The sequence below is a fragment of the Opisthocomus hoazin genome, chromosome 2, assembly GCF_030867145.1.
Source record: "Opisthocomus hoazin isolate bOpiHoa1 chromosome 2, bOpiHoa1.hap1, whole genome shotgun sequence".
NCBI lineage: Eukaryota > Metazoa > Chordata > Aves > Opisthocomiformes > Opisthocomidae > Opisthocomus > Opisthocomus hoazin.
In genome coordinates, this window is record NC_134415.1 from 54,943,748 (window position 1) to 54,954,783 (window position 11,036).

Sequence of the window (11,036 nt, forward strand, 5' to 3'; positions counted from 1 at the left end):
GAAAGCTTCTTTCTGAAAGAATGAAGATCTTACTAAGCCCATATTTGAAGAAATCTTACAACTTAGCAAAGTTTATCAGCTGGGAAATTGCCCTTCTTCCCCCAAATCAAAGTCCTTCAGCTGCACTCACCTTTGGCTACAAGTAATCTCACACCAGATGAGTTGCTTGAAGACAGGTATGCAGCTTAGCTTCCAGGTAATTGGAATCTACACTGGGAGTCTACACCTGCCTAGATGTGGATTAAGGAGATTCCTCTTTCCTCAGTAAGAGTGGGGGCTTTGTTTAATTTTTGTTTTGGTCTCACTTCCCTGGGGAGAACAGGCTTCCTCACTCAACCTGCCACACTCCAGTCTCTCTCAAAAAAGCATGTTAAAATAGACGCCCAGATGCTGCTTCCTTTTGTAATCCACAGGCAACTGAAGACTCAACCACATACAAGTTGAGATCCACATCAGCAGGAAACAAAACTCTTGCTGTACATTTTGGGAATGAAACATGTTAACAGCATCAAGCAGTCTACTGAGATGTCACACTCCTCAGAGCAGAAGATGCTACTACATGCAACCGCAGCTTGAACTCACACGCACCTAACCAGTCACCCCAGAAAACTCTGGAGCTTGGATATACTGCACTACATAAAAAGATCCATGCAGCCACAAATTCAGATATACTTTTATTCATGTACCCAGTGATTTTGTAAGCGTGGATCGCAACGCTAGTACTTTGTTTGAAAATTGCTGATTGACCAGAGCCTGAAACCAAAGTATCTCTACAGTTCATGGAGGGGGGTGGAGAGAATGGCGGCTAACTAGCTGCTGTACATCTGCATACAGGCAAGAATCATCTTCCTCCTCACCATCTTCCAGCAGTTCAAGATCAATTACTTTTACTGAAGACTCACAGCTTCTCATAAGAGCTGTCTGCCAATGCAAGGCAAGACTGGCAAGCATGTTAAATTCAGATCTCAGATCTGCAGCTACTAAGAGTCAGTCTGAACAGAGATTACTCTTCAGAAAGCTATTGCTTTATTCTATTACATGCAACAGTCAACTATCAGAAAACCTCTTCATCACTATTCAGTATTATTGTTTCATTAGCTGAAGCACAGAAGCAACCTTGAAAGCAACAAGCACCCACGAAAACAAGCACATAAATACTGTTCAGAGCACAAGCTGCTTCTGATTGATGAAATCATGTGCAAGCCTATGTATAGGAATATGCCAGTTTCATATTTAGATCAGCATGCAGAAGTTCACAACTCCTCAGAATACCAAGCATATCCATGAACTACTGAAGCAGCCACCAGATTTGACAAGTGTAACTGAAAACAGAGGAGTGCATGCAATAGATTTCCTTTCTGTGCGTAACAACTTAAAGACGACGTCCCAGAAGCTTAGCAATACTCCAAGACTGCATTACATAGAGTAAGCTGACTCTGAACAAAGAGCTGATGTTACACCAGGCTAGGCTGTGGTACAGTTTAGAGCTCTAACTCTAGCTTTATCCTGTGTTAAACAAGCATCAAACAAGGCTGTGCACCGTGCATATCCCACCACAGGTAGATGCACTTATTTCTGCTTGCATAGTTTCACACTAGAGTACAGTTAACTAGACCATAACTTTCACTGTCCTGTGAAGTGACTGTCTGCAATCAGATCATGTTTTCCCAAATCTCCTCAGCAAATCTACAACAGAACAAAGTTTTACACTGTTCTGAGAAGGAAAAAAAAAAAATCCTTGCTAACATGTCAAAGTTTGCAATAGTTATAAGATTTTCCATTAACATGACCCTGAACTACTTTTGAGGAAGGACAGTTTTTTACTTACCTACAGACAGATAAGCCTTCTTATTGATGTCATATGCACAGACTGCACTTGATCTTCCACACTCTTCAATACCAAAACAGAAGTTTATTTTATAAAGCACCTGTCTGTCTGTATCAATTGCTTCCCATGTGTAACTGAAAAGGAAAAAAAAAAAGCCCATCAGTTGGTATTCATATTGTCTGCACAGCCATCCTCTAGACACCAGTTCCCGAATTCATCAAGTTACGGAGCTAAGAGCATCACTAACTCAAGTTTCATATTCATGTTCTAGATCTGTAAATACCAGAAATAATCATTGTTGTGTCAGGGCCAAGAACAGATTTAACCATACGAGGAGCATATATTGGGTCCATGTTCCCCTTTCTTGAACATCCAACCACCCGTTCTTCCCCATCAAATCTCCGTGAAGGCCACTCTGAGTAGGCATATCACAGGTGGTGAACGTTTTTCCTCCAGAGGTCAATAAACTTCTCGAGCACCTTTGGCAGGCTGCACATTACTGCACAGTATCAATACCCAGCAGCAGTGGCAGAAGCGCTAAGTCGAAGTGGAACAGAGCAGCCAGCCACCTGCCCCTGTCTGCCAGCAGCAGAGCCACCTAGCTCCTCCGTCAAAATTATCCCAGCACTCCGATCAAAAGGTGCAAATAAAGCTTATTAGGGCCCAGCTGCAACTTTACACGTTTTATCCAGACATCTACTTCAATATTGAAAGGACAGCTTCTGATGGGTGATGCCAGAAGCTGGCAAGCAAGCAAGCAGAGCTATCCACAGGAGACTCGGCGAAAGGTCATGCTAGCTAGCTACAGCCATATCAGAAAGCAAGCTGCCTAAAAACTGATAAAGGAACATGAAGCTCTCTGGTTAAATACAATGGGGAATACATCAGAGTAACAGAAGTGAAAAAAATGAAACGCCGCGTAGTTCGGAGGTAGAGCAAGGACTCGTGTCCCAGGCAGCAAGTGCAAGGCAGCTGCCAGAGACGCGGCCGGCCGGCCGCACAACCCATGTCCCCCAGCCCAGGGGCAGGCCCGGCTCGGCTCAGCTGGACCCCGGGCCTCTGCCAGCCAGCCGGGCTCACTGGCACGGCGTGCGGCCGAGCTCTGTTCAAAAGGCACGGCTCAGCAAACATTTGCTGTCTGCTCAGCGCAGCTATAGCCTTCGTGGCGCTGGCAGCAGCCAGCATCCTCTGGACAGTATCCATTTTTGCAATGTGAGAGATTCCCCAGCTCACCTTCTGTTCCAAGTGGAAACTTCAGTACGATTTAATATGGAGTCACCACATCACAAAACTGAGGAGAGCACAGTGACTTACTAGGTATTCCCGCTATTTACAGCCCACACAAGGTTTAATGCATCTATCTGACCCATAGAAGCATTTGTCTTAATCTACAGATTAGTAGCAAATTTGGCGAGGGAGCTCAACTCCCCCCTTTCAGCTACCAAGAAATTACAAGTTGACCAGAAGCTTCACCCATAAGGTTTGTCTGCCTTAAGCTCTAGCTCATGGGTGTTGCACCACTTGACATTATCATGCCCCAGATCCCTCCAGAAGGAGAACCCATTCCTGTTCTGCTCTGAAGCCCAATCCTTGGGTGAGAAAGGGGCAACAGGGTTCAGCTACTTTACCCTAGATTTTGAATCCTCCAAGAACTCCTCTCAAATCCAGCGCACCCCATCTCTAATCAAAGAGACAGCAGTAAGATACCACATACTTTTCCATTTAATTACTGACTACAGGGTTTTTGGCTTCCCTGTACTACAGCAGCCTTATTAATTTCAGTCTGCTAATAACTGAAACAAGCTAGGGACAACTACAAGAGAGTTCTCTCTGCGAACTGAAAAACAAAAATCTTTATATCCTAATTATATTGGGCTCAAATATAATAATATAGGGCTCAAAAAATAACTTAACAGGTACTGAGTCATACTTAAAACACCTATAAAATTATTGTAATCAGATTCAAGGACTGTGTCTCAATCCTAGACAAATACTTGCCATTATTCTTTCCTCATAAGCAGGCAGAGCTGACATTTTACAATTTTACTGATTAGTGCTCTGAGCCAGTTTCTTGCATTTCTGTAGTGGATAAAGACTATCCCAATGGGGGATGATGATGATAATTCAGCTACATTACAGAATACCCAAAGTTCAAGAATGGAAGAAAGCTTGACAACACACAATCACACATACAAAAAAAAAAAATTAGAAGAACGTGACTCTACTTTCAAGGGTTCTGAAAACAACAAGAGATCAAGACTAAAGCCATTTTTAACTCCAGGAGAAAAAGCATTTCAATGAAAATATAATTTCTTTACAATGAAGCCCCAGAAAGTTAACATTTCACTGAAGCATTCCCAAGGGCTCCAGTAGTCTTTTTCGACTGGTTTGGGAAGACGACAAAAAGGTAACATATAATAGTAAGGCAAAAAGTCTTTGATCCAGGTAGAGTGTTCTTCAGTGTGGAGTTTTTTTAGTAGAACTTGCAAACTTAAATCTGTTTGTGAACCGAAAGAGAATCCAAGTCCTTTGCACAACAGAATTATCACTCTATGACAGATTGAAGGGTTTTGTTTTCCCAGTTCCATGTTATGAAACAGAGTAAATTAACATCTTTAAACCACATGCCAGAAACCAAAGAGAAACAAAAAGAGCAGGTTACAGATCAGAAGCCAGCCTTTCTCTCCAACCTTTCACAGGCCCCTGGACAGGGAAGGCTGGGCAGTCCTTCAAAACAGTTCACAGAAAGGAAGTAAGAAATCCCAGGTTTAGTCATGTTCCAAACCACAACTTCAATGGCACACAAAAATGAAAATCTAACACAGTTTCAGAGTAGTATTACTTTCATGGAAGTTCGAGAGACTTTTGTTTTTTTAGACGGGTGGGAGGAGCAGGGCAGGGTTTATTCACTGGGAGTAGCAGCAGGCTAGATGTAGCCCAAGCAGCTGTTCTCATCAGAGATGCAAAATACACTTTCACAGTAAAAGCAAGAATGATTTCTCTCACAAGTAAGTCTCCTGGAGTTCAAACCAGTGCCTGGGAATAGTTTCAAGTTGCATGTGCTCTACTTTCCAATAAGATACAAGCTGACCTCTCTGCTGCATCCCATAACAGAAACAATCTGTTGGCAATCACGTTGTTGCCCATCCTGACAGTGGCTGAGGCACACAGACTGGTTTCCTCCCACTGCTTGGCACTCACCTCTGGCAGCAGCGATGCCTCGTGTAGTCACCCCCTCACCGGGGCCAAAGTTATCTTGTTTGAAGGGCTTAAGACATCCCGGATTTGCTGCAGCTGAACTAGTTTAGGGAGCTGTTACACCAACAACTTTAAGCAGCACGGGGCCGGGTGCAATGCACCCTCCATTCAGGGGGCTCACACAGCTGCTGCCTCGCAGATGGCACCACTCGAGCAGCCACTGCCGGTGCGGTTCAAGATCTGGGCTCAAAAAGGGCATCTGCCTTGATTAAAACCATCAACAGTTATTTTTGCTGAAATCACAACCTGATGCCTGTTTTCAGATAAACCCAGCCGTGGACTATCCCACAGTTGTAGGCCTGAAACATACGCTCACATCAGACTGCCAGGGCATGCTCTCCTCCTCCTCTCCCTCCCCTCCTCCTCCCCCTCCCCTCCTCCTCCTCAGCGCCAGACTCCAGCTGGAGCCAGGGATTGCCCTCTCAAAATTAACTCAGCAAAAACAGCAGCTGTGTGCACATGTGTGTGGAGAGGAGACTGAGCCCGGCCAGCTCCTGGGCTGGCTCACAGGGATTCTGGGCACAGACCAGTGGGTGCAGGCAGGGAGGGCCAACACTGTCGAAAGCAGTTGTGCAAGCCAAGGTCCAAATGAGTTACTGGGGAATAACCTTGCCTGCAGGTCCGCCTTTCCAGCTACCTAGCTTTTTTTTTTTTTTTTTTTTTAAGACACTGAAGTGACAGCATGAAAAAGAAAACTAAACTAGTTTTCAGCAAGTCATGAGATCAAAAGAGAGATCTGCATTTTTTTGACAAAGCAAAGAAGCAACTCATGGAAACAAATGACATGAGACAGGTAAAAGGGGTATGAGCACTAGTGAGCCTAGTATACCCTGCGGATCAGTAGCTGGGGCACTGAAGTCAGACAAGGTGCAGGTGGCTAACAGCTGTCACAGCACACGCGTCCCCATGCCACAGCCACTCGGGGGGGGTCTAAGCACTAGCGAACCCCTTCAAACGCAACAGAGCACCAGAAAGACTATCGCTGCCATTCTCATAACCACACTCAAGTGTTTAGTTCTCAAACTCTTACCCAAGGGATAACAGCTAGGAAGAAGAGTACACCCTGCTCCAAACAGCTGTGAAGCGTAGTTAGAAAGAAACACGTGTTTGTTCTCTGGGGAACGCACTGAAGCAGCTCATTTTGCTGAAGAGGTGTTACGCAAACAACCCGGCACAGCGACAACGCAACCTACAGCCAGAGCTGGAAAGCAGATCCACATGAGATTGCGCATCCACACAATTTTGTGCCCAGCAGCTCCTCAGCTATCAGAACACTGCAGAGATTAAACTAGTATCTGAAGCTCTTTATGAGCAGGTTCTACCACTGTGATCACAGGGAGACAAGCTCAGGAACAATCTCCAGACTGACCACTTCAAATTTTAAGCTAGCAGCTCAGACCCACCGCTTGCCACAGAAATCACTATTGGATGTGGCTCACATTTTAGTATGGTAAGGAAACTTCTATGTCAAAACAAGTTCTCCTTAAAAAAAATGAGAGCTTGAATGGCACAAGGTACAGAGCTATCGCTATGCTTCAAGAGCTTCTCAATGCAATCCCTAGCCATGCTCAGCTCTAGCTTGCCTGTCACCTCTTCCAACCATCACGCACACTGCATGTCTTCAGGCAAGTTCTCTTGCACATGCATCATGCCTAACAGCCTTACGGTTACACAAGCTGTTCAGCTTTCTCCATCCCAAAGACATCTGACCTTTCGTGCTACACTCTAAACCACATCTACCGCATCATTTTACAGAATGCGCAAGAAAAGGGATAGCAGTTTGAAGTACCAACTATAGTTGCTATAGGAAGCCCATGTGTTGAGGAATCACACTCAAACCACTGTAACGGCAGCTTCCCACGCCCATGAAGCAACCATGCGCACATGCCAGTAAGTCCACTAATGACTTATGACATCTCCCACTTAAATATGTCAAAGCACTTAAGAGAGCTGAGCAAGTTCACCTAAAGGTCACCTCTCTGTACTCAGCACATGTGAAACTGAATGCTAAACCCAGGGTTTCCAGCAGCACAGAAGAGCACAGTTGTAGTTTCACAACAAAAGTGAAAAGACAGTGTTTGAATGAACAGAATCGTACGTACAGTCAACTGCAGGAGTTGCGTTATGAAAAACCACAACATGAAATGTAAAGTAGACTTGACTTACAACCCCATAATTGGAAATTCTGCATAACAGCAGTCCTGTGATATACAGCACCTCAAGGAGTTTTCCTTCCACTCGAGAATCTAGAAGTTACAGAAGTTATGCACTAACTCCTATCCTTGCACAGGAGACAAAAACATTACCTGCCATCAAATCATCTCTCACCCAGGGTAGATTGGCAGGCAAACCAGCAGGCAGAGGAGGCAGTTTGTAGCTGCTGCTCTGCCATTACACTCAAAACCTTTCCTGACTTTTTTTTTTTTTTTAGAGAGGAAGGAAAGTTTTACAGTAACTTCCCCAATGTTACACAGAAGGTGAACCCAAACTGTCAAGCTTTCTTCTGTTTTTAAAGTAGATGTATTTAAAGAACTGTTCACAAAATTAACGCCAGAATTTGTTTCTCCTGTGTTGTCACATGAAATATGTAAGGGGAAGAAGGAAAAACAGGGAGACAGACCAAACTGACCAGTAACTTCCTATATCCAACCAGCCCCCTGCATTCTTTCCCAGGTGCTCATACTGCCACAATTCTGGAGACACATCTACACAGAAGATAAAAAGAGAATTCCAATTGCAAGTCACAGGACAGCACAGTCAGCTCTCAGAGCACACAAGAACAAAGGAGAAAGCGTGATGAAACCAGTCACTACAGGCCATGATGTCTGACAGTTTCAGAGAATGAAAGCTTTTATCTCTTCCCAGACTGTGCAAGCTTACCAGTAGTAAGGCTTACACGAAACGAGCAACGAAAGCCACTAACTCAAGTTTAAGTAGCCCCATGCCACAGCTCTTGCACAATACAGTTTTGACACCTTTCCTCCTCCCTGCAAGACAGCTTTCCTAACCTGCGCATCACTCGACTCTTACACAAAGGAGAGTCAGTGCCTCTTCTAATGCCCAACGTGTTCCTTCCTTGCCCACCTTCTGACAATCACACACCAGACACGGAGGCTGCTGCAGCTTCACCAGCCCTATTACACCACACAAAAGTCAGGACACTGTTTTCTTCACAGATGTACAATAAATCAAAACCTTGTTTTAAAGCAGTGCAAGAATAAGTTGGTCAGGGACTTGTCCTGCACACCCATGTTGTGCCTTTCGGCTGAGACATCAGCCATTAGTGTCAGTGTTATGTCACCTAACAGCATCATCCCCCACTTGGTAGCTTTCCTGCAGCTGTGCCCGAGGTGACACTTCACCACCGATCTCCATGGGGTCTTCCCACCTGTCGGACTGAAAGTTCTTGGGCTTTATTCCTTCACCCTAGATTACTAGGCCTAAGTCCTTCAAAGCAGTTTTTCCCACCACAGCACAACAGCAAGCACACGTTTTTGAAGCGGTCCATCTTAAAAGGAAAACTGCTGATTATGCTATCTATTCAGCACTTGGTTTTCACTTGGCAGTAATAAAAGGAAACCAGCTTAAGTAAAAAAGTCCAAAAAGAAACTGCATGTTTCTCAGTGGCACTCCCAAATATTCCTCTAGTTGCAGACACGTAACAAAAACAAGACAGACATTGATAGATCTTAGCGCCATTCCCAGAATAGGAACTGTTTGAGAATCAGGTCATTTAGGGTAGGTGTTTTTCAAAAAATCGTTAAGAGCCAGAGGAGGTAGGTTCCCTCCAGAAGCCACGCAACAGCGTCTGAATTCTACAATTAGGGTAGCCACCTGACGAAACCATTTTTTGCCACCCTCGTGGGTTATTCTTGCAGGCAAACCTACTTTTTCCTTTTTTTCCACCATTTAACAGTACCGTAACCCCAGCCCGCACCGGGAGGTCAGCCCGTTCCCTCCAGCGACCCACGCTCTGCCCTCAGCGCCACATTCACCACGTTACACCGGCGCTGTCGGTTGACACGACGTACTCCCGGAAACACCACGGCACATTCTGGCTAAATAACGAAGAAACGAAGCCCAGCAAGACGCCGTCGCCCGACTGAATCCGTGGCTGACTTCAGAGTCGGGAACACGCCAAAACGTGACGAGCAGCGCCATTTCCACACAGCAGCTCTCATTTCTCAACGCCTTCTCCGCTCACCCCTAAGTCACTCAACGGAACCCGGTGACATCCCCTGTAAGAGGGAGGCTCCTCCGGGCTCTTCACACCGGAGCGGACACCGTGGCACCAACCAGCAGCCCTTGCCCAGAGGAAGCCTCCCTCGCCTCCCCGGCTGCGGGCCCCCGCTACCCGCGGAGAGCGCCGCGACGGGGTCCCACGGGGGACTGCCCCACGCCGCCGGCACCCCCCGAAGCTCCCGCAGCTCCACCGCCCGCCCGGCCGTGAGCCCGGCGCTCCGCGGCCCGGCCCTCACCGGAGCGGGCGACCGGAGGCCCGGCTCGGGCCACCCCGCCGCGCCCCGCACCTCCCGCTCCTTCAGGTGCGGCCCCGCCAAGGCCGGGAGCGAGCGCGGGCACCAGGAGATTCCCCGCCCCGCCGGTCACAGGCCTTCCCCGGGGGCGGGAAGGCCCCTCCGGCCGCCCCCCGCTGCCCACCTGCACAGGTCCCGGTAGGCGTCGCCCAGGGCCGCGGCGGCCCCGCCGCCCCCCTCCAGCCGCAGGGGCAGGGACAGGAGGGCCAGGAGGAGCGGGGCGAGCGCGGCGGCGCGGGGCGGCGGGGGCGCCGCGCGGGGGGCGCGGGGGCCCATGGGCGCGCGCCGGGCCGGGCGGAGGCGGCTGCCCCGGGACGTCAGGCGGCGCCGGCGACTCGGCGGCGCGTCATGTGACACACCACCACCACCCCCCCCCCCGCGCGCGCGCGCGCCCGCCCTCTCCCCAAGTCACGTGGCCGCCGGCGTCACGTGCGGACACGGCGCTCACATGACGCGCCCCTTCCCCTGTCGCGGCAGGGGGTGGGGTCTCGCGGTCGCTGAGGGGCGGGCCGGTCGCGTAATGGCGGGGCGCGCGGCCTCGCCTCCCCTGCGTGTCCCTCCTAGGGGTCCCGCCCCTGGGAGGGGCGGGGAAGCGAAACCTGTCGGGGAGGGAGGCCGGGGAGGTGCTGGCAGCGATGGGGCTCCTCAGGCGGCTGCCAGGGATGTCGGTGCGGCGGGGCAGCTGGCTCCGCCTGGAAACGGTCCCCGGTCCCGAACGGCGGGCACTGGGGGAGGGGAGGGGGGCGGGCCGGGCCGCCGCTGCTGCCGGGGAGAGCCGGCCGGGTTGGGGTTTGTGCGACAGGCTTTTCGGAGGGGGCCCCGAGCGTTAGCTGGGGCGGCCGAGGCTCCAAGCAGGGCCTCGGCTGCTCGTGTTCACGGAACCGCCGTGGAGAAGCGGCACCTCTGAGGGCGGGGAGAGGCGTCCGGGTGGGGAGAGGCAGAGAAACATCGCAATTGCGCTCGTTGAGCGGACGGCTGGGTTGCTGCTGCGGAGGAACTCTGTTCACTGACAAATGCTTTCCAAAAGTCACTTGCACAAGGACATGCCAAGAGGCCTGTGACTGAAATAGTTTCTGTTCTTCTCTGGCACCCAGGGGAATAAGGCTCTATGGCTGCGCAGCCTGATCGCAGGCTGCCGTGATCCACTGCTTTCCCCCTCCTCTCTCGGTCACGGACTGCGCTGCCCTGCTTTTCACCTGCGTCAGTCCTGCCGCAGGGCGGTCGGCAGGGTAGAGGTGCTGATCTGGCTGAAAACCAACATACCATTTTGATAGCTGTTTGTAAGTGTTCAGCGGTATCAGTTGCCTGAGTTACTTGGCTCGCTGCGTACCTGGACAAACGCCAACACCAGCTCGGGAAGGGGGAGAGGGAGGCCTAGCTGGTGCTGCGGGGGGAGGAGGCCCCCAGTAAGATCA

At 49.4% G+C, this 11,036-nt stretch overlaps 1 protein-coding gene across 1 annotated transcript in view; it reads right to left on the reverse strand.

The window, feature by feature from the left end:
- The window catches only part of IGF2R (insulin like growth factor 2 receptor), a 60,304-nt gene extending 50,407 nt beyond the window's left edge, over window positions 1-9,897 (reverse strand). The window contains exons 1-2 of the mRNA XM_075413715.1: window positions 9,746-9,897; window positions 1,829-1,962 (exon numbers count right to left, since the gene is read on the reverse strand). Of these exons, the coding sequence (XP_075269830.1) occupies window positions 1,829-1,962; window positions 9,746-9,897 (286 nt within the window). The remainder of the gene's footprint in view (window positions 1-1,828; window positions 1,963-9,745) is intronic.
- Window positions 9,898-11,036: the final 1,139 nt, after the last annotated feature.